Source organism: Tiliqua scincoides, chromosome 8 (genome assembly GCF_035046505.1).
Source record: "Tiliqua scincoides isolate rTilSci1 chromosome 8, rTilSci1.hap2, whole genome shotgun sequence".
NCBI classification, from domain to species: Eukaryota; Metazoa; Chordata; class Lepidosauria; order Squamata; family Scincidae; genus Tiliqua; species Tiliqua scincoides.
In genome coordinates this window covers 8,182,395-8,205,569 of record NC_089828.1, presented here as the reverse complement: position 1 = coordinate 8,205,569, position 23,175 = coordinate 8,182,395, and the positions used below count along the sequence as shown (strand labels likewise).

The 23,175-nt window shown below is 44.2% G+C and overlaps 2 protein-coding genes across 3 annotated transcripts in view; one reads left to right on the top strand and one right to left on the bottom strand.

Moving 5' to 3' along the window:
• Positions 1–702: 702 nt before the first annotated feature.
• On the top strand, positions 703–3,675 carry CALML4 (calmodulin like 4). Of its 2 annotated transcripts, none has more exons than XM_066635661.1 (3): positions 703–837; positions 2,352–2,540; positions 3,462–3,675. In XM_066635661.1, the coding sequence occupies exons 1-3, from the start codon at positions 771–773 to the stop codon at positions 3,557–3,559; spliced, it is 354 nt and encodes a 117-aa protein (XP_066491758.1). In that variant the 5' UTR covers positions 703–770; the 3' UTR covers positions 3,560–3,675. The 2 variants fall into 2 exon arrangements, with proteins under 2 accessions (XP_066491758.1, XP_066491759.1); XM_066635662.1 differs by having other exon boundaries at positions 749–837; positions 2,356–2,540.
• Positions 3,676–5,373: 1,698 nt separating this feature from the next.
• Positions 5,374–23,175, bottom strand: part of PIAS1 (protein inhibitor of activated STAT 1) — a 45,711-nt gene continuing 27,909 nt past the window's right edge. Inside the window, exons 3-14 of the mRNA XM_066635142.1 lie at positions 21,640–21,724; positions 19,254–19,301; positions 17,123–17,213; positions 16,460–16,594; positions 14,979–15,084; positions 14,096–14,169; positions 12,722–12,882; positions 12,337–12,467; positions 11,992–12,166; positions 11,513–11,655; positions 10,821–10,858; positions 5,374–10,070 (exon numbers count right to left, since the gene is read on the bottom strand). Of these exons, the coding sequence (XP_066491239.1) occupies positions 9,774–10,070; positions 10,821–10,858; positions 11,513–11,655; positions 11,992–12,166; positions 12,337–12,467; positions 12,722–12,882; positions 14,096–14,169; positions 14,979–15,084; positions 16,460–16,594; positions 17,123–17,213; positions 19,254–19,301; positions 21,640–21,724 (1,484 nt within the window). The 3' untranslated portion in view covers positions 5,374–9,773. The remainder of the gene's footprint in view (positions 10,071–10,820; positions 10,859–11,512; positions 11,656–11,991; positions 12,167–12,336; positions 12,468–12,721; positions 12,883–14,095; positions 14,170–14,978; positions 15,085–16,459; positions 16,595–17,122; positions 17,214–19,253; positions 19,302–21,639; positions 21,725–23,175) is intronic.

The following is a 23,175-nucleotide window of genomic DNA, read 5'->3' as shown; positions in this document are numbered from 1 at the left end:
GCTTACTGTGATCATTCTTGCCTGGGCTTTGAGCCTCAGGTCAGGAGTGTTTTATGCTGTTGCTTTTCACTGTATTGCCAACCATTTTCAGTGTGCTGTGTTGCCTGCCATAGTCCAAGCAATTGGATAAGATAAAGAACCACTAGACAAAGGCTCTTGCATCGTTTCCTAGCAGGTATCTGTACTCTAGCTGTGATGGACCTCTGGTGGCAAGAAGTACTAAAGGTGGAGAACTGCTGCCATGAATGTGTGTGTGTCTGTATGCACACACATTTGTACACTGCCAGTGCATGCTCTCCTCTAGAACCCAGTTGGGAGACAAAACTAAGAGTCAGTTTTTCTGTGGGAGAGGCACAAGGCTGGGGTTTTGATGGTTAAAGGCAGGATTTTAAGAAGCAGCAACAGCTTCAGCAGATTGATGTTTAAAAATGATGCAAGTACCAATTTTTGCATCCTAATTTTTGCTACCTTTTCCAAAACAAGAATGGATTGACACACGAACCCCAAGACTAACAAAGGTGACACGGCACGTGCAGGCAGTAAGGAAGCAAAGGAGAGCAACTGCTAGGAGGCAGGCAGGCAGGACAATGGGGGCCACCACAATGGTTGGCTCCTTCTTGGGGGGGGGGGGGAGCAGAGCACTGCCCTTATTTCAAGGCAGGAGTGAACCATGGCTTTTTCCTCTCTCCCAACCAGAGTTCAAGGAATGTTTTTCCCTCTATGACAAGAAACACAAAGGCAAGATCAAGGCCAGTGACCTCATCACAGTCATGCGTTGCCTGAATACCAGCCCCACTGTGGGAGAGGTGGCACGGCATCTGCAGCTGCACAAAGTGGGTAAGGCCTGTGATTTTGTCCCTCTTAATAAAGACTCCTGGAGATGATTCCCATTTCCCCCTCCCCACAGCTGCACTCCAAGCAGGGGAAACAAAGGAGTTTTTGTTTGCTGGAAAGATGACATGGGCTTATGCTGGAGAAGGTGGCTGGTCTGTTGGAGCTCAAGTTATGTGACCTGGACTGGCTGAAAGACAGGTGCAGGAGACCCAACAGCAGGGGCAGGTGCTTGTCTGCTGTTGTGGAAAATGAGGGGCATTGGGATAGGAGGGCTATATATCAAGGACAAAGACTTTGATCTCTGAAAAGCAACTGAAGCTTGGGCAATGCAATGACATTACCCACAAGGACATGGAGACAGGGAGGAACTGGTGCCAGGAATTGGTAACTTGGCTGCCCTGGTGCAAGGGCACAAACATCATGCACCAGGTCACCAGCACAGGGCAAGAGTCAGTTATCAAGCTGCACATCTGTGTCAGCAACATTGGAAAATGTAGTTTTTTTATGAGAATGTGGTTGCTAAGATGGAGGGCTAGAGTCCAGATTCAGAGCATGTGGGCCACAACAGGTCTGTCTGAACCACAGTGAAACTGGATTGCTGCTCTATGATATCTAAAAGATCTGAGGGCAAGACTTGGTGGTCAGGTCTAGGAAGTCCAGGCAGAAGGGGGTTGACTTGGAGAGGCCCCAGATCTGGGGGTGGGGGGCGCAGTCTGCTTAGAGAGCAAAACAGCAGAATGGGAGGGCCTGTGTACTTGGCAAATCAACCCCTCCTGCCTAACTTGGTCCAGGCAGGTAAAACTGAAAAGGGTAAGGAGCCTATTGAAAAGATAAAAGAACAAAGCAATAGGGAGGTGCAAAACATCACAGCAAGACATGTCATCAAAAAGCAAACAGGAATAACAAAGGAGATTAATACACAAGTGGCAAACACCCCCCATTGACAGATGGGCTGAACTGAATCCTGGTCCTATCTAGAGATGCTGCCCCAGGATTCTGGTCCTGCACTTTCACCAACAGCAGCTGCTTGTAAAACTGGACTAGGGATAAGATACCCAAGCATCTTCCATGTGCTATCTCAAAAATCCACTTAGATGGTTTGTGGTCACTTCACCTTCCCTGCCTGCCCTGCTCAGGTGGGTTTCAGTGTTCAATGAGCTGTCATTTGCCAATCAGGGGGGCTAGCTAGCTTAGGGTCTCTTTCTCAGAGCTGGATCCAGACAATGAAGACAAGCAGCCCACCCAGTGACCCGTCTGCTCCACTGCGCGGCTTTCCTGCAATGGCGCTGAATGCAGAGTCTCAGGGAAGCACCCCCAGGTCTACTGCTGAGGGATGTCTCAGCAGCCTAAGGATATTGAGAGATCATGGAGGCCCAGGGGCCTGCTGGACCCACCCAGTTTGGCTGCTGCTGGAAGCCAGATACAGGACTTAATGAAGCAACGCTCTCTCCCTCACAAGGCCTGGGGCCTGCTTATTGGACTCAAGGCAGCCTCTGCTTTCCCCTTTTCATTCCAAGGCAGCAAGGAAGAGCTGGATTTTTCAACCTTCCTGACCATCATGCACAGACAAATGCAGCAAGAAGATCCCAAGAACGAAATTCTCTTGGCCATGCTAATGAGTGACAAGGAGAAGATGGGATTCATCCCTGTGGCAGAGCTGAGGGCCAAGCTGATGAACCTGGGAGAGAAGCTGACCAGGGAGGAAGGTAAGAGGCTTCTGCTGGAGGCAGGGAGCAGCTTCTCCAGAAAGTGGGTGGAGAGAGGGTGTACTTGTGACTCCTGCCAGTTTGTCCTTCACACTACTTCAATCCAATTTCTCCAGCAGTTGTTCCTGGGTGGCTCAACCTTTGCTTGTGGGAAGCACCTCCTCTTGCTGTAGGCAGCACCATGTGATCTAGAGCCTCTCCCCCTGCCTGGGCTCCTCCTTGCTCCCAACATTGATTCAGCCCAGTCGCAGACTAGAGGGACCTCCACATGGCCCCCATCTCACATTAGCAGTCTCTTCTGCCTTGTTAGCCCCTTCCATTCAGGCAGGACACTGAAAGCAGAGGCCTTCTTTCCCAGGGAAGGGTCCTAGACTGGCAAAGATCTAAGTGCCCCCCCTCTAATAGGGCCTTGTACTGGGCCTCAGACCCCTAGCAGTTGTCCTCCCCCACCCCCCAGCTGCAGGATAGGCCTTATTACTGCAAGAAACTGCTGTTGCTGCAGGATCTGCACCACTCTTCCCCCCACAACTGACAAGGAAGACTTCATTTCGCAGAGCAAAGCAGCAGGTCCCAACCTCTCTTACCTTGTCTCCTCCCCTCGGTGGGAAAAGGCTGAGGCTCCTTTCCCCACAAGCAGTAGAAAGGCTTGGATCTACCTCCTCCCTCTTATGGAGGGGTGAAGGAGAGAAAAGGGGGGCTCTCCCTAATTTGGGCTCCAGGACATGGAGGGAAAATGCAAACATTTTGTTCCTGGGGCAAATGGTGTTCATTATGCAGGCTTTTTTCCCCCTTGAGTTTTAAATGTCTTTACTTCCTCACCCTGCCCCAAGCTTTCTGTGATATGGCTTAAAAATCCAGGTAAGATGACATCACCTAAAGCAAGCAAACCAAAGCAGTTAAGTTACTTGCAATTGCTTGCAGTGGATGACCTCCTAAAAGAAGCGAAAGTGGGACACAGTGGAAGAGTAAGATATGAAGACTTGGTCCACTCCATCACTCTGCCTGCTGCAGACCTCTGAGTTGTGAAGGCGAGAACAGGGTTGCTGCCGCTAAGGGCTTGTAGTGTTCCTTCCCTTGCTTGTGGGCTCTGTGCTGTTTGCTTGCCTTAAAAAAAAAATACACACTTGCCTTGAGACTCTGGCTGTTTGTATGTTTCCAGTGAAAGCTGTTTGGCAGCTAGCAGATCATTTTGTTCCACAAGGCAGACTTGCACCAGCAACAGGAGATAACTGTTCAACTCCACTGAAATGCAGGATGCATATAACTTTTGCTGCAACTGACTAAGCCTTGTACACATATTAAAGATCGACCAATGTATTTCAGTGTCAGCTTTCGTGGACTGCTGTTCGCTCCATGAGAGTGAAGTGAAATCCTCTGTGAACAGGGGTGCAAACACATATAGGGTAGAGGAAGAAAGATAGAAGTGGGGTTCAAAGAGGGGTGGATCAGTTACCATTATGTCACAGTAGTAGGAAGTCATCTCTCAAGGGCCAAATGACAGATGCTGTTGAGTTTGAAGATGGATGGGAAAGGGCTTGTTGCCTCAAAAATAGCTACTGGGCCGCTGCACTCCAGCTCTGGTTTGGTGAGGCAGCTCAGCATGGTGAGGAGACACTTTCCCACATGCTTTCATGCCAACCCCTCCCCCCCCCCGAAAAACATCTATCAGGCATCAAGCTGGCCCACTTCCATACACAGGTGGCTGTATGAATGGAAGGGTAAGAAATCTGAGACCTGAAAGTAATATTCTGGAGCACTGTTACCTATGACTAAGAGACAGATGGCACTCAGCGTGCAAAGTCCTTCAGCTTTCTTACCATGGCATAAGCCTTCCAGCAACCTTGTAAGGTTACTCTCGCCACCCCATACAGTTGAGGCCAAGACAGTTTATGGCAAAGGCAAAATGTTAAACCGGAAGTCCTAATTCACAGTTCTGTGTGGGCCCCAAGCTGTGCCAGTCAGAGAATTGTTCATCTCTGTGTAAATTGCCAGAACTCTTCCAAGAGGTCTCTGAAAGACATCAAGTTCCCTCAGTAACTTTGCCACCAATCTCTTTGATCCTTCCTGTAACACAGCAAGTGTAACACAGATATATTGCACTTTGAATGTTCAAGAGCATCTCAACCACCAGGGCAACTTGTAGAAATTAGATATTTTACTCCTGTTGAGGGTGGGGTCCCACGAATTTAATGCCAATTTGCAATTGGGATGCTGCTCAGACACATTGACATTTAATGGTGGGAGACAGGCAGTTTAGCACTGTGACGGAGGCAGCCATTCAACACTTCCAGTTTTACAACGAAGGCTTTAAATCAGACCCACACAAGATGCACAGCAAATTGCATATATGAAACGGCACTACAGGTAGAACAGATGCTTAACCACGTAGATTCCACAAAATGCTTACCAGGGAGGCATAGAAGGTCCAAATCTCCACTGAAAAGAACTGGGTGATGCACAATTCTGCCCAAGCTCCTAGGAAGCAGGTAGTACTGGAATAAGGTGAGTGACTAACACTTGGAAGGCAGCTTTGTATTGGGGTCTGGTAGCGTCTGCCAAGCACCCCTCTCCCCAAGGCAGGAAGTTCATCAAGCTTTGCATTAATACCACACATAACTGGCAACTAGTCAAGCCACACAGCCCGAGTGTGCAGGCTGCTCACCCCACAAACCCACACCAGAGGACAGCCTGAAGCTTCCAGACATACCAGTCCACCCAGCACAGCTTACTGTCTGTACTGCATATTTATATTTATACAGGTATTTATACCTGTTATTTATACATATCCGGGAAGCGATCATGTAAATGACTTTTTATTACATCTAAAGATGTTTTACATAAACAGGTAACATTCAATAGGATAAACCAATTTTTTTTTTCCAATGCATGTAATAAATATTCTCACTTGGTACTTTTATACAAACTGACATTGGTCTACTATACATTTTTTTCCCTTAAAAGCCACTTTTAAAACTTGTTTGGCATGCTGTATGGAAAACTAAGAAAAAGTCTTAAGGCAATGAAGCACAGATTTAAGTTTATGGAATCAATCACTTTTTTAGTTTTCTGTTTATATACATATTGTTTTCCCTTTCTTTGTTAAGTAGAAGAATTTACAGCAGCACAGGCTGCAGCCTCTGGCAGGTCTCTTGATAGAAACTTAAGCTCTCATTGGAAGGAAAAAATAAAGAGACAAACAATCCTTTCAAAATGTGTTATGAAAACCCCAAAATGCTTAATGAAGTGCAAACGACTAACCACATTAAAGATCAATGCTTGCTAGTTCAATGGAAGATCTACTAGCAATATCCTCCTCCAGAGAGTTAAGGTATCTGTTTTAACGGGGTGGACGGAGAGGCCTTTGGGGAATGCCACTATGAAAATACTGCAAGACTTTTGCAACCATTAATTGGTGAAATTTTAATTTTGGTTTTGCTTCTATAGTTTAACTCTGCATCTAGTAATGCCCACAGTCGTGATTAAAAAAATCACTCTACCCCTGCTATACAATTATCTTGCACCTGTGTACATACCTATGCAAACTGTACAAAATACAGACATGTGCAGGCAACACACTCACTCACCACTCGCCTGATGGGGAAAAAGAGCCAACAAATTGACAAACTATGTCATATAATAAAAATTAACAAGATGTAAATGCAGCCATGCACCCCTTAACTCCACGTCAGAAACTGAAGTTTGCAAAAATTTGTTTGCTTTTAAAGATGCTGCAACTGAACCTTTTGCCAAGTAATGTTTACTGTTGCCTACAAGAACAAAACACACACTCCTGCAAAGAAATCTTTTCCACAACATGTTCCTGGAGTTGCAGAAATTGTAAACCTTGAATTAAGATTATTTTGAAAGACTTGGAAGAGGTGGCCTCCCAGCACACAAAATAGTAACCACCCTCGAAAGTAAGAATTTCAACTTGGGCTGACATTTCTTTGACATTTTGTGTCCCAACCTACAGTGGATATCAATTCCTCATTTTCAAACAAACAGTGAGCGCTGCTTACAAATGCATCCCCATTCCAGCGGTGACAAATGGTGTTTACCTTGGCAGAAGAATTCACTGAATGTTTTATTTTGAAATACAGAACTCCTAGTCAATTTCAAACCGCACAGCATTCTTCAGGGGGGAAGAGAGCAACATTTATATCCACAGACCAAGATGACAGGCAGGCACAGTTCCTCGGGGACCCCACCTCAGGTAAGCTGCATTGGACTAAGTTAGAGCTGTGCAGTGTCACTTACACAGCTCCCATTGGTTCCAAGGCAGCCAATTTCCAGTTTCTACAAGCCACATTCTGACACACAGAAGTGAAGCCACACAGAGGTTTCAAATTCTTTGAAAGTTCTCAATGTCCCAAAGCCTACATGTTTTGTCAGGTATAGAAGAAAATATGCAAAATTTTAAAACGGTTGGTGCAACACAACTTCACACAAATACTGCAATCTAGTTCCTAGACATGTTTGTTTGACAGCAGAACATGGATCCATGTTTTTGTGGCACTGCACAACAATTGCATTGCTTTTATCTTTACAAATTTTTCATTTCAATCTGTAGATAGGACTCTGACCCAGATCTTAAAGCATGTTTTGCATGATAAAGTTACAGTTGAGATATGTAACCACCCTGACTGGAGCAGGAAGCAACATATTTGAGGCCACCAGATTCCATCACACAAGGCTCCTGTTCTACTTCGACAACTACAGTGCTCACCCTGTGAAGTCTCATATTTGCAGTAATCCTTGAACTGGCACAACCTGGCCATATTTTCAATTGAGTTATACATTTGTTCAGAGTCAGTCTAAATTTGCTTAGAAATGAGCATTTTAACATATCCAAACCAGATTGGACTTAGAATGGATTCAGATTTCTATACTTTATTTAGATATTGACATTATAAATTGCCCCAAAGGTGAAGTATCAGCCAGACATGAATGGAATATACATGCATGGACACACACACACACACACACCTATAAATACATACATACACACACAAACACACTTTTGGATTTCAAGTTGACTGTTAAGTGCCAAAGGGGACATGTTTACACACAAAAACACCACCACATTTATTAGATCTGCATCTGGTTGAAAAACTGATCTAATTATGAGTAGGTTGTATGTTATTAAGTTTAAGGTTTCAGTGAAAGACAGATGTGAAAAGGAAGCATTCACCACCTTCAGCAAATGTAGCATACAAATGACAAGCTGACACTCCCAGTTCAGATGTCTTATTTCTGAGAGCAAGCCACAAGCACAAACATTCCCCCTCCTCTCCCATAACTAGTTTAATAGAAACATCCTATTTCATTAAACCAGTTTGCTGATAAACTGGGAAACCAATTTAAGTGCTCCCTACAACCAAGACTGCAAACCAGGATCCAAGTTTGATTTGAAATCCTAGCCTGTAAGAGTACTGAAACCTGTTCCCCAGTTCAAGCATCATTGCAAGCTGCCTTAAACCATCTGCTACGAAGCCGGGCACACAAAGGAAAGCACCAGCCGTTGGGAGTGCTGAGGTTCCTGTAAATAAAAACTTACATTTCTGGTTCAACCAACGATGGTAACATCTGAACCTAATGCTGATGGATAACATAGTCAGAAAGCCTTACTGGCTTAGCTGTCCGCCTGTTCAGTCTATTTCTGGTACTTTTAAGGACATTTTAAAAGCTAGGTATGAGGCTCTCTTTCACGTCAGACAGCAGGCTTTGGGATACATCAAAAACTGCTACCCATCTGTCCCCTTCCCCTTTTACTGTAAGTCTCCCAAAAAGAAACATCGTAATGACTTCCCTTAAAATTCATTTTGTAAGAATAAATCTATTTTAAAAATCTGTATCTTCAGATTAAAACATATGCACCTGAGGAAGATGACAAAAGAAGGAAACCCCACAATACTAAAGGGGAAATTAAGGCTCAGAAGAGAGGGGCAAATTTCAACAAACTTGAAAGCCAGTAAGAGTGGAAAGAATGCCATCCCAGAGGATATCTACGTTCAGGCATTGTTGATGGTAATGGCCATACTTTGTAATTGAAAAAGACTTGCCACTTACGTAGCCCAATCCTATGCACATTTACTCAAAAGTAAGTCCCACAAAATTCAGCAAAATTTTGTTTCAAGCAAAAATGCACAGGGGATTGGAGCCCACAGCTCTAGAATGCTCATACAAAGAACTGGATGTGCTTGTCATTGTCATATGCAAAAAAGAACCATTTTAGGTCAGGTTCATTTTCTTTTAAGGGTTGACAAGCAAGATCTCATCCAATAAGGGGAAATTCAATCAATCAATCTACTGCTGTTTTTTAAAAAAATTATAGGGAGGAAATGCTTCAAGTACTTAACACATCCTTCAGTTTAAAGTATTAGGCCAGTTTGGAAGATTCAACACTGAACATTTAAACCCAGAAGGCAGATATAACAAAGCTTTTGTGGCAGCTGGATGACAAGAATCCATCGTGCAAGAAATTAGATGAGGCTCCAATGGCAAGGAGGGCTGTGAAATCTGACCTACAGAAAGAACTGATAGATGCTAATGGATTGCATCTAACGAAGAAACATGGATGGTTCCGAATGGACTTTCAAAAATCAGGAAAGACAGTTGAAAGAACCATTCCAGAAAAGACACACCCAGCCAGCACACAGAATACTTGGGGTGCATGTGAACATTTATGTAAATTAAATACAGATCTGAACTTTAAGAAGCGGGACAGGAAGACCACCCAAACCACAAGGACATGACCCGTTCCTTCCAAGATCGCTTGGGCTGGAAAACACTCCCCACATACTGTAAAGCAGGGGGAAGCAGCTACGGCTGGCTATTGTGGGTTTCATCTGGTTTCTCCAGACCTAGCAGACCCTCCCACAACCTGAACATTTAAAATGCTCCATTTCTTTTCCATTAGTATTAATGTGACATGGAGAGTTGTACAATTAAGAGTAAAGCTTCACTCACACACAGACACAGAACACAGACACACACACTCAACCAAAAGGGGATGTGTAAAACCTTCCATATTCAAAAAACTAGGTTGGGAAGTTTTGTATTACCAATCAAACCATCTTTTTATATACAAAAGTACAACTGAAAATATAGTTTTGTTCTCTGTACATGACATTTTTCCTAGAAAAAGGAAAAGCTCACCTGCGTTTCTAAAGAAAATAAAGGAAAGCCAAGCCCCAAATCCTCCTCCTGCAAGTCCGTTATCATCAACAGAACTCAGTCCAAGGAAATAATATCTGGGATCACACCAAAGAGAGAAGTCGGGTCTGTGCTACTTCTGCTGGTGACAGCGTGGCCATGGTTCTCACGCAAGCTGTTGGAGGACACCAGGCTGCTATTGCTGCCACTGTTGCTGCCGTTGGTGGCTGGGAGAGTGGCACTTCCTCCCGCATTTAACTGGTCCAGAAACATCTGGGACGATGCGTAGGGGAAGAAGCGAGAATGCAAGAGTTCTTGATCATCTGATGCAGACACAGCTGCAGCTGCAGCAGCCAGAAGGGAAGTGCTGTAATGCTGGGGAAGGGGAGAGGCAAGGAAAAAGACCATTGTGAGCTGGAAGGAATTGGGACACAGATGCTCTAAGTGGCAACAAAATACAATTCTGCTACTAGAGGTCCAACCTGGGACAAATATTTGGGTGTGTTGAAGGGCAGTTCAGTTCTCTTCCCACCAACAGAACCTGTCCACATAAAGCAGCTTGCAGTGCAGGGAAGCAGAGGGGAAAGGCCAGGGCCTCAATGGATCCCAGCCACTGTTTACAAAGTATATGACATTTGACAGAGCAGCTTTTGAATCTAGAGCCCTTCTAACACATGTTTACTCAGACTTCTGAAGTGGAGCAAGCGTGAGCACATTGCCCCAACAAAGATTGTGGTATCCTACACATAGCATTCTGTGGACATAGGCTGGGAAAAGAGGGTTGTGATTGGAACGCTGAGGACCGCTGATAACGTGAAAACAGATTTTAAGAACTGGATTTGATTATTAAGTTTTCACTTTTAAAAATAACCTGGTATGCATTACATTCATCTTATTTTAAACAAGATTTCTCAAGATGGAATTTACTACCTTCTTAAACAGTCATATACAGAGGTGTTTGTTACCAGTAAGATAGGTTTGCAGCCCAAGTCTTACTGAACACTATAGGCTTACTTTTGAGTAAGATAAGTAACACCATTTTCAAACACCTCTAAGTCCTATAGCATAATGGCACTCGTACTTAATTGTGGTTTCAGTTTGCATGCTGCCCCCCCATCCACTTACCTGATTGTCTCCTGACAAGAAAGGGAAGAAGTCCAATCCTGCGAAAAACAAAATGAAGGTCAGTTTCTCAAAACAAACTTTCCTCAAACAACTTTACCCAGAGTACAGTGCAAGCTATTGCTGAATTTGGGCCTTGACCCAACCACAGTTTGGCCATTTTCCAGGAGCAGCTCATTTCTACATTAATTGGGGGGGGGGGGGAGAAGAAGGCCGCCACACTATGAAGAATAGTCTTGAGGATTTGAGTCTGAAGCACAGAATGTAGATTGAAGGACACAAGCCTCTCCCTTTCAGGGTAAAATTATGTTACCAGAAGCGTCTAATCTAAGCATCCTGGAATGCTCATGGCCTCTAGTTTCCCCAGACTTCCATACAACTACATGGCAAATTAACCCCGCTGTTCCAACATGGTCCAGGTGACAAACACCCGTCTGTCCATTTTGAGTTTACAATTGTTTGCCAGGAAAATGGTTACGCCTCTTTTCTTTCGTATCACTCCTCATCCTGGGTCTTCCCGTCAAGACTCCAACCAACTACAGAGGCTTTCCTTGAAAGATTGCAGCACTGAGACAGGGAAAGGTCTTTGCCAGTTAGGGAAATGGCTACTGAGCCAAGGGACAACTGGTCAGAGTCAGCAAATGGCAGCTCCTGACATCCTGTTATGTGCAGCCAAACCAAGACCAGGCACCTACCTTGGAGGTCATAAGGCATGGGCGTCATGTGGAACGGGTGCCTGTATTCTTGTATAAGTGATGTGTTGATGAAGCTTGTGTCAACAGCTGGAAGGCTTGGGGTTCTTGAAACAGGGGAGGCTTGGTGTGGTAGCGTTAACATGCTAGGAAGAAACAGCAGTATGAGTTTGGAAGGCCCAAGCAGGCTGAAGGAGGGCTGCAGATTCCTCCTGCAATCTCTCCCAGACAGGACATAGGGAGAGAGAAAGCAAGAGGCTTTTGTATCAGCCATCTTTCAATGCTTTCACATCACATGGAGAGGGAAGCATTTGCGCATAGCTAGATTAATACATGTGTCGCAAATAACTTGTCAATCTGTGTTCTCCACAGACTACCAAAGCTTTGCCACCACACCTGGCTGCTCTGCCCTGCCTACCCATCATAGTGCTGCCCACATGAACAATATGTAGATGCACAACTACATCCTCCCACCTCCCTACCTTTTATTGTTAATGGGAGATGCAGGAGACAGGGAAGGGCAGCTCCTTTTAGCAGCTGGTTCCTCTTCCTCTTCATCTGAGGAGCTGTCAATGGTTAAGTCAATCACCTCAACTTTTTTATTTCTGCTTGACTGCTGGTGAGACACCGGATGGTCCATGGAAGAACTTAAGCAACCTAGAAAGACGGTCAAATGCTTATGACCCAGTTCACAAGTGCAGCCTGTGTTAAGACCAAAGCAAGCAACAAAGCATGCAACTGTGAATGATACAGTGACAAGAGCCGCAGTGTCACCCAGGTCAAAATTGGAAGAAGGTACAATTCAGCAAAGTAACTTGAACTCTCACCTTCCACGCCATTACAGGACGTAGTCACCTCTTGGGCCTCTTTTTTGGATCTCATAGGTGCCCATGATCCATCTTCTTTAAACTGGATTTCATCACAATCAGTGCAGAACTTCAAGATTTCCATAAACAACCTTTAAGGGAAAATACACCCTCCTTAACACAACAAAAGAACAGAGCGCAGCCTCACAGTTTGCAAGTTTGAATCTCGTTTATTCTCTCAGTAGACAGCAACCTCTAGCAAACAATAAGGTTCGAACTGAACAGGTACAGGTGATTGGCAACATGAGGAAGTGGCACAATGAGGCCATCATCCAGGGCAAGACTGGAGCTCAGGCACCTTGAGAAAAACAGAGGCACTTTCAGAACAGCTTCCAATGTTACTCACCCATCAATGATGAGATGTTCATAGGGTGCTTTCTTGTCACAGACTGGACAAACCCAGGTAGGTTTCTTCTCGTTCATTTGGATGTACAGAGTTGCATCAAAACATTGCAGGTGTGAACAAGTCAGAGATCTGCAGGGTATTGCCAGTCGCATTTTACCAAGCTTTAAAGACAAAACACACAGACAACTGAATGGAAACATTTACACACCAAAAATGCAGAACATCATTTTACAAGATGCTTCTGATTAAAAGGAGGTATTTTTCAAGGCATGGAACTCTAGATGAGTTAGACAAGAGAATCAAGTGCCACTTTTCCCTCCACGGGGTTCATGAATACAGTTCTTCTGGTTTCTCAGGGACAAATATACATACTCCCTGTGAAGTCTTCCCACCAGCTAGGATGATCAAGGATTCTGGTGTAAACACCCAATGCTAACATAATTATTTCATCCAACTCCTACTGGAGAAAAGCCTTTCAGAACACTTTTCAGAGCCTCCACCTTCACAAGTTCCTTGAGCTAGTGGTATTTGTCCTGCAGAAGCTGCCACTTGCATCTCTCAGTAGATATGAATCTCCTAACATAATCACCAAGATGTTTCTGTATGAAATAGACCTACCTTGTATAAACCTATCATACGAAAGTGGGAATAGGATCAGGAAACTTCAAGCACTGGCTGCAACAACCCAGTAACAGAAAGAAGCAGTGGTGGCTGCTTTCAGAGATCAGCGCACAGGACATCTCAGACACCACTGCCTGGCACTGCAGAGCTCAACTAAAAGTGCACACAGGCACACACACACACACACCCCTGTCCAGCCTCTATCCCCTCTCTATCCTGAACTAATATCTTCCACATGGCAGAACAGCACTTTCCTCCTACCTGGAGCACATGAGCGCTTGAGGTGGAAGCCCAACAGACAGAATACATTTTTCAGTTTAGAACCACACAAAGTCTACCTAGAAACATTTGTTTCACTGATGACACACAAGGTGACTTCACTCCAATATTGACTTTCAACCATCTCTGAAATAATAGCTTTGCTGAACATGCAAATAGGCAGGAAAATGCACCATGCCCCCACCCCTGATTTATGACTGTATAGGTTTGGTAAAAGTGGCCCTAAATACAGAGATGTTCTTCTATTGCACAAACTCAATACCTTTTTATGGCCCACCAGAGTTGACATGCTACAATCTATACCTTCCTTATTTCTGCACATACTGCAATACAAACCCCAATTTAAGTCTTCCAGCAGTTTATAGGACACCACTAATACTTTTGCTCATGGTTCTAAGCCACAAAAATCACTCCAAATAACCACAGGTCTTTTGCTTGTGTTCAAACAATTCATTTTAGGGAAGCTATACTTACTGGACAAAGAAGAGAAACTCTCAAACTGGTTGTGGCTATTTCACTGTCGGGATCTGCCGTTAGTTTCTCTTTAACTGACATGGAAAGGAAAAAAAGCAGGACTATCATTACAGACCAGCTACAACAGAAGCAGAATGGGGAACCAGGCTGGCAAGACGGCGGATTCAGCTGTAGGGGGAATTCCAGTTGTGGAAACCCTCACTTGTGGGAGTTGGGCCTCACAAGATGGCTTAAAAGGTCAGCATCTACCACACTGGAAGTTCCTGGATTCTGATCAGTGGATAAACAGGAAAGAGACAGACATGCACTGACTATCCTTCATGGGATTCTGAAGATGAGAGCGTGTGCACCAGAAAAACAACTCTGGACAACACACGTGTCCCAGCTGATGTGAAGGGAATGTAAGAGTCTGAGGATGCCCCATATCCAGTCCTGTACAGAGACCATTTTGAGGGCCAGAAATGAGTTTGGACAGACCCAGAGTATCCTCCACCACATTCTTTCCCAAGTTAGGATAATGCTTGGAAGAGCTTAAGAGCACAATTCCCTCCAGTTCAGGAACCTTCATATTCAGAAACATTTCTTACTCTTCTGAGGAAGACACAGACAGGAGCTTCTCTGCTACAATACAATTATCTGGGAGCTTCCCTACAGAAAGGAACAGTCCTCCTGACCCTTGCTCTGGGAACTTTTAAAGTCTCAAGGTTTCACTGCCTGAGGGAGAAGTAGCCATGTTCCCAGTTGCAGGAAAGCAAATGATAGTCACTTAGCACTTTCTCATGCCAGCTAAGTGGCTACCACCATCTCTCTCTCTCTCTCTCTCTCTCTCTCTCTCTCTCTCTCTCTCTGTTTTACACTGGAAATTTGTTTACAGTCCACCTACTTAATGCTCGAGAATGATCAGGATTCCTTATGCCTTTTGCTCGTAACCTCTGCAACAACACTGTAGAAGACAGTTGCTTTACAAGGTAGACTGCCATCGAATAATTCTGGAAAAAGAAACAAAGAAAGAAAGTCAGCCCAGCATCCTATGCAACATTTCCAAACGTTGGTACCATGTTTTTTGCCAAAAAAAAAAAACTGGGAGCAAAACTCAGTGGCAACAAATGCTGCAGAAAGTTTGTTGTTGGCATCCTTCAGTCTCAGAAGACTATGGTATCGTGCTCTGAATGGTGGTTTTGGAACAGAGTGTCCTCTCCAGTGCGCGAAGCCTGGGTAAAGTATATAGGGAGGACAGACTGTTTCCCATGAAGCAAATCCCTCCTCTCCACGTCGCTGAAATGGTCCAATGGAAAGGCAGAGGCCAATACGGTTTGTTCGAGCGGCGTCACAAGAGTTGCCAGAATGTGACTGTGTTCAGCCATGAACTGCCTCAGGGACTCTGGCTCTGGATTTTGCCTCGAGGTTGACTCCTGAAGCCTTTTCCATAACTGGATGTAGCCACAAGGCAGTGGAGGTTTGGGATCAGAGTTTTCTTTCTCTCCAATGAGCTGCCTTCCCAGGCTAACGAGTCCCATCTACCCGGTGGCTGTTTAGTCGCCTCTTACGACAGGTACAGCCAAACTGAGGGCCTATTCTTATCCCCAGTCCCCAGGGGATAAGTTTGTACATGCAGAAAGTTTGTACATGTCAATTAAGCATGAGCATGAGAATCTTGAAAACTTTCTTACACAGGAAATACTTTTGCTTTTATTCTTTTTCATTTAGAGTAAAAAAGACAGACCTCGCTGGTAGAAACAGAGGAATAAAATGTACCCTATATAGATGCTTCTGCCTTTTCAGTTTTCCTAACTTCTAGGAGTTGACACTTCATTCATATTAAGGAAGTCACACACAGTACAAAGAGGAAAGACTTACCATCGCTCACACGTCTAAACTTAAAAGGTTAACACATTTAACTACCATTAAATTCAGCACATCCTCCCTAAACATCCACCAATTAGTCAATGCATAGAAAGGAATATCTTGCACCCATCAGCATCCTAGTTCCAAACACACTACCAGCAAATTTAATGAAGCCATTCCAGATGTGATTTATTCAAACAACACTGGGCATATTATAAATTCTAATTCTGTAAGAGTAAAGTGGTACAAGCCACTGAGAAGAGAGCTAAAGCTACAACTCAGAGATATTGCTACAGCTCTGCCCACAGACAGGCCAGAGAAGATCTACAGCAACTGGGACAGACAAAGCTTCCCTACCCACCACAAAAATCCTGACAAGACCATTGATACCTCAGAGCACATGTGCAAAAATGCATGAGCACAACACCCCACCATACAACAGGTTCATGCTGAAGTACTGCTTTTGTTGTTTTCCACCCTACCACTCAACCCTTACATGAAAATCAAAGCACCACTCACCCTTCCTATTTCTGCAGTCCATGAGACAACAATTGTGTTTGGTACTGTTGTGGAGAGGCGAACAAGTGAGGTGATGTTGATTGGTCTGCTAGGTCGCTTTGGTTCAACCCCATTTTTGGTTGGTGGAAGATAGCCCTGGAACACCACACACACCACAATGATCATACAAAGCGCTTCCTAATCTTTAACAGTCTCATCTTCCCAAAGATCTTTCAAACTAGCCCTTTAGATAGAGAACTGAAGCTGGAGCAATAGTTTTGACCTATGCCAAGGCTCAACACCTTCTCTCCTCTCCCTAGGCACTGAAAGCTCCATTCCAGCCTCCAATTCCTACTCCTGCTACACCCCTACCTCCTCCCAGAGGGACAAAATAGAACAAGGACAGTGGAAGCAGAAAGATGCCTTAACCCTTAACAGGATCTTGCATTTGTCAATTTGTCTTAAACGGAATATATTCGACGACAATGGAAGAAGTTGTCAGGAAAAGCCAAGACAGAGCTCACTCACTTCTTCCACAAGTCACCCGTTGAGTCAGTACCACAAAGATACCTATTTTACCCTGGATCAATTCAGTCCACTGCTAATGACGCTAAAAACCTCCCCACCTTCAAAATTGCATGATAGTTATTTCATTATAGTGGTCAAATTTCTGTAGATACTCACAGGAAGGCTACATGGTTTCCCATTAACTTTCACACAAAGGTTTGGTGGGAAGTGATCTTCCTGTGGACAGCTGGTTTCAGATAAACAAAACCTAGGAAATATGAAAAATGCTTTAGTCATGCTATATGAGACATTCTGCACAATAACTTCAGGTGACACAGAAAAGCACTATCAAATATTCGCAGAATGATATGAGAGCACATGACTTTCTACATGGGCACTATAGGCCACATAAGTGGGACCCATTGCCATTAATGAGAATAAGGAGGATGGCCCATGGCTGCCCATACTCAACTCTGTTAAATAGAATCAAGGGCTGCAACTGGAATATGCTTAACTTATTCAAGTCAGTAAAATCCATTTGATTTTGCATCTAATTATTAAATTTGTTGGGTTTATTCTGAATTTGCTATTTCTAAGTTTGGAACTCAGAAGCAAAAGCAGATATGGCAACAGGAACAGAAGTATTAAAGGAAGAGAACCATAGTTCACACTTGGAGAAAAGGCCCACAAGAGAGAAAAGTAGGCATACGGACACACAAAAAATCCATTCCCTGAATACCAACACTTTTTGAAAAGGCACTCTTTGTCCAGGACTACAATATGAAAGCATTTATTGCAGTAACCTTGTTGAAGGTAAGCAGGCGCTGGTTAGTGTCCTGAAATGGCCTGTGAGCATCACCTGGAGTTCTACTGGAGAAAGTTAGGGTTAAAGTTATCATCTAAAGCCTGCTATTGCACACATAGGCCTCCCCATTCAGTTGGGGGAGGCAAGTATGTGCTCAAGAAAATGCACTTTGGGACAATTTTGTCCACAGAAATGAATGAGGAAGTCCCTGTGGTTAGGACTGCTTTACACCAGAGTCCCAAGAAATCACTGAATGCACAAGACAGCACATCTGAAGTATATTGCCAGGGTCAGGAAGATGCTCTGCAATCCATATTGTGCCATACCACAGATCCCTTAAGAAATCCTGCAAGCACCAGCTTGTGGCCAGGTTAAAGTCCTGAGAAGCCTGCCTTTTGCCGTTCACCCAATTCTGCCTAGTTAAAACTGCTTGGTTTTTTACAAAGGAGCAAATGACAGTATTCCTACCTGTTGTTCCTTCTTCTACCTGCAGAGATTGTAATAACTACACTTCCCAGAGTCACTTTCTCCACCTATGACTCAGTCACACTCAGTCTACATTTCCCTGCCTGATAACAATGCTTGCTGCTGAACACAGTAGGAGCCAGAGTCTCCTGCCAGTCCCCAACCTGCTAGCAAAAGGAGGGTCAGGTTCCTAAGAATGCAAGAGTGCCACTACCCTCCCACAAATATATGTGAACAGAACAAAAGGCACCAAACAAACTTGATTATGCCCTATGAATAAATCTACAACTGGCAAATTTGGACCAGAGGGCAGAGAAAAAAGGGGTCTGCTTAGACACCCATTGCTTTCATTTCTTTAAAACTTAGACACTTTTATAGGGAAATACTGCTATGCTGGCAGCCTCGAGGAGAAAAATCACACTCCTGGACAAGCTTTTCCCTCTCTGCTTTTCTGGAATCCAGCAAGCTACTGACTGAGTGTGGGAATATTGGGGGAGGGGTGGAGAGAGGATACACAAATCAATAGTTGGGAGCTTGTAAGGTGGGGAAGCAAATCAGAACTGAGAGTAGCTTGCCAATACCAGGAAGGCAGAGCCAGACAACAAGGCTTTGGGCCACATTGCCAGTTTAGACTGGGCCACTGGCATCCATGCAGACACTATAGCACGAACACCTTCTCTGCAGGCAGACATGGACAAGCATCAGCCCCTATCCTTCTTCAGCAGGAACTGACAGAATTAAGCAGCAGGAGACTCCTCTGTTGCAAGCAAATAGAATGCTTCTTCTCTGCCTACCTTAACTAGAGGCAGGTACCTTCCCCAAATAGAGGGGAAGGTGGTGTGTGGGGTTTCCAATGACTGACACTTTTTTGCTTTATCCCCTGATTAGGAAAAATCATCTCACAAAATAAGAATCTACATAAATATTTTATAGGTGCAGAATTTACACAAGTTGCATACTTCGGTTTCTTTTGATACCAAAATTAGGAGGGATTGGAGTGACAGATCTCCACTATACTGGGCTGCAGAAAAACCATACCTTAGCTGGACCTGCACTGTGAAGTCACATTTGGTTCCAGATATATCCCTAGAAGAGATACAAGGATATTGATTAAAGGCAGTACATTTAAACAAGATCATCTGAGGTGCAGACAGCAACAACATGCTCTCACTATGATGCAAACACATTTCTCCAAACAAATGAAGCTAGTCAGGAACTGTTTCCTGTGCAATGTTTCCTACCATCATTTACCAGGAATGCCTTGGCTGAGCACAGAAAGACCTCCTGCTTCACATACACTGTGAGAGTAGGAATCTACACAGAAACAAATAACTAACCGGAACAGCAAGTCAAGACATGCTGAACTGCTAGACCTACACAGTCACTTCCAGTGTCCTTCAGATGCTAGTGCCTCTACAGATCCTGATGGGAGACACCAGCAGCTGACTGCGCTGTGCAGCAGGGAAGACGCTCAACCCTACAGGAGGCAGAGGAGAAAGGTGGTGGTGGTAGTTGGGGATTCCCTAATAAGAGGTGAGGAAGCTGCTATGTGCCAACTCAGCCTGCTTGCTTTACAAGGTATCTTCCAGTCACAAGGATCTGGCATGGAACAGAGAGATCACCCAAATTGGTCAAGTCCACAAATCGCAATCCTCCTGGAACCAGGTACGATCATTCACGATCAGAATGTAGGCATATTAATTGTTTAAGAACAGATGCAACTGCAGGGGAGGGAGCAGCTGCACTATGTCAAACATGTATACACCTGCATAAAAATATAACAGAATGGACAAGGTAGCCCTGTGAAGAGCATCTGGGTAAAAGTTAGTGGAAAGAAATAAACACAACATGGAGTTTATGACACATGGTCTGACCAAGAGGAGGATATGGATAATGCTTTTCAGAAGCAGCTTACAGGTATGTATCTCTAGTAATGGGGAACATCAGATCCTTAAATCTGTTGGGAGGCTAACTCAGCTAAGCATTGTTATTCCAAATAATTTATCATGGACCTGGATGATAATTCCCTTGTCCAGAAGGTAGAAGGGACCATCCTTGACTTGATCCCAACTGAAAAGAAAGTAGTGGTTAACAAGGATAAAATAGTGCAAACTTTGAGGAAGTGACTATGAAATGCTAGAATTCTTTATCTTATGGGATCTGTACCTTAGATTTCAGGAATGCTGATTTTAATAAGCTCAGAGAAACACTAGTTCATCTACCTCTGGAATCCTACCTAATGGAACAAGGAACCCAAGATGGAGGAGAAGTGCAATGAACACAATCAAGGGGCTGGAAAACAAGTTCTATGAGGGAAAAGGTTGAGGGAACTCGGTATGTTTAACCTAGAGAAGAGAACACCTGAAGGGGGACATGATAGAGCTCTTCTAATACCTGACGACCTTATAAAGGGAAGAAGGAAAGGATTTGTTCTCTGCTGCCCCAGAAAGTCAAACTAGTTCTAATGGACCTAAGCTGCAGTAGGGGAGATCAGATAAATATCAGGAAGGAATTCTTAGTGGTAAGAACAATTCAACGATAGAACCGACTACCGAGGGGAGAGGCGGGTTCTTCCTTGCTGGAAGTCTTCAAGCAGAGGCTCCTTTCGGAATTGATCTCAAGAGTACTTTCCGACTTCTAGCAGGAGGTTAGACTAGATAGCCTTGAAGGCACCCTTTCAACTTTATGATTCTGTGAAAACCACCACCACAAGATACAGTAATGACCAACTTAGTGGAATTGGAGAGTGGAGAAGTCAGTCAAGTGCAGGTCTACCAAAGACTGTTAGTTGTGATGGCTTACTGAAGTTTCAAAGGCAATAAACCACCTAAAGCTTATTGCTGGGAAGGAGCAGTACAAAAGGCCCCTCCTTGCCTTCATTCCCCATTTGCAGACTTCATGGATTCATATTGGCCATGGTGGGATAGAGGATGCTAGAGGAGGTGAGCTTTTGGTTTGATCCAACAGGGCAATTCTTATACAGACAAGTCAACTCTTCAGTGCTTCTTGTGCCTTATACAAAATGCTACAATTATGTGCATGTAACACAATTCCATAAAAGCACCGTAGTTTTAGGTCCATGCTCATTAACCTAGTCAGGTATAATTCCATACACCTGAGTGCAATAAGCTTTAATAGCTGTGCGTGTGCTGCTTTGGGAGATGAAGCCCACATTCCACCACAGAGAACAACTTGAAGTCAAACTTATTTATTTCCAAAACCATCAAGACCCATGAAATGCAGCAGAACCCTGTAGTGTACTGATTGTAGCCTTACCTTGCTTGTATTTCTGTTGTTGGGTTCTCCCCTAGACCACTTTCATAACCAACCCCTACTGCCACAGCAGGTACTTAAGACTGTATAAAACCCTTTTAGTATTCAAACCCAGTACATGAAAAGGCTCCAGGAGATGACAAGCACTTACATGGAACTGCTGATCTGCTGCACTTGCTGTGGAGTCAGGGCAAATGCAAAGCAAGTTTCTCGAAACCGCTGGCTATTATCCGATGCTAGGGGAAGATAAGAGAAGGTTAGGTGTGCATGCAAGAACTCACACCACCTTACGACATTCAAACAAGATGGATTATTGTGCCTATTGCTTTGGAAAAGTAATCTGTTCAAGGGAGTCACCACAGGCACATGTGACAATCTATGAAGATTTAAATGCCAGATTCATGTTTCATTTGTAATTATAGAAGAGATGTGCAAGCTCATCTCTTAAGAGACGGGTGCTACTCCCAAGCAGACAGAAGGCAACCTCAAAGTTACTTTGTTAAATCTGAGGAATAGAACAAACACTGAACTACACCAAGTCATTCAAGAGTGGGCTCTAATCCACAACATTTATGCTATGACGAACATGTTGGTTGGTCTTTAAGGTGCCACAAGACTTTTTGCTGCAACAGACTCACCAGCTGCAATCACCCTGAAAGACAGACATCTTAACACCCACAAGTCTGCTTAAGTGCACAGTGAACTCTGAATGCAAACATTTCAAAGTATTGGTGGTTTCTGGTTTGATCCTATAGGGAGGTGTGCTTGTCAAAATATTGACAACTGACCACCTGCTGACCATTGTCAAATAATGGACCAGGAGTCCATGAGCCAAGAACACAATTGTTTAAGTGACACTTTGCTTTTCGTTTCAGCACAGTGCCATTTGTTAACATGAACAGGAGTGAGGGCCACCTGCCCTGCTGTTACGTGAAAATCCCCTTTTCCCTTCCAAGTTGTGTTTTTATATCTGGTTATGTATTTTGGACTAAAATGCAGGCCTAAAACTTCTCTTACAGGCCACAAAAGGAGTCAAATCATAAGCTCACTCATTTCTCATGTTGTTGGCCACCTTCAGTCTGGGAAGACTCATTTTCTCTAGAGACACTGGAAATGTCTTTATTGTTTAAGTCAATCACTGAATATGCAAACACCTTAAAGGAGGAGGACTTTGGCAGCAAAGTCTATCAACTATTGTTAACTAAATCACAGCCATTAAGCTACCTCCAGACTCCAAAATCCAGTAGCAACAGGAAGCAAGCTACACCCCCTCCCCCAGAGTCAGGCTTTGCTGATAGCTGATTTCTGGACCCTTCTACCCTTTGTTTTACATATTCCACGTGTACCTGTGTGTATACTGAGCATGTGCACAGCTCTGGGATACTTCCAGTCAGTTTAGGTCAGCTTCCAGGTCAGACAACCCCTTAAGAGTAAGCTCAGAGCACATGCCTCTCTCACTCTGACTGCCCTCCTACGGGAGTGGTCCTACACGGGACTTTCCCCTCCCTACTGCTTCCCGGGACAGGTAAATATATCTTGCATCTAAAACTCCCTCCCTTCTTCCCTATCTATTCCTCCCTTCTTCCCCATCTTTAGTTAGCAAACTGGGTTTGGCAGATTAAGGAACCCCTAAAATACTTCCCTACACCCTATCCGTTTCTGATTCCTTTTCGGATGCACCCAAATA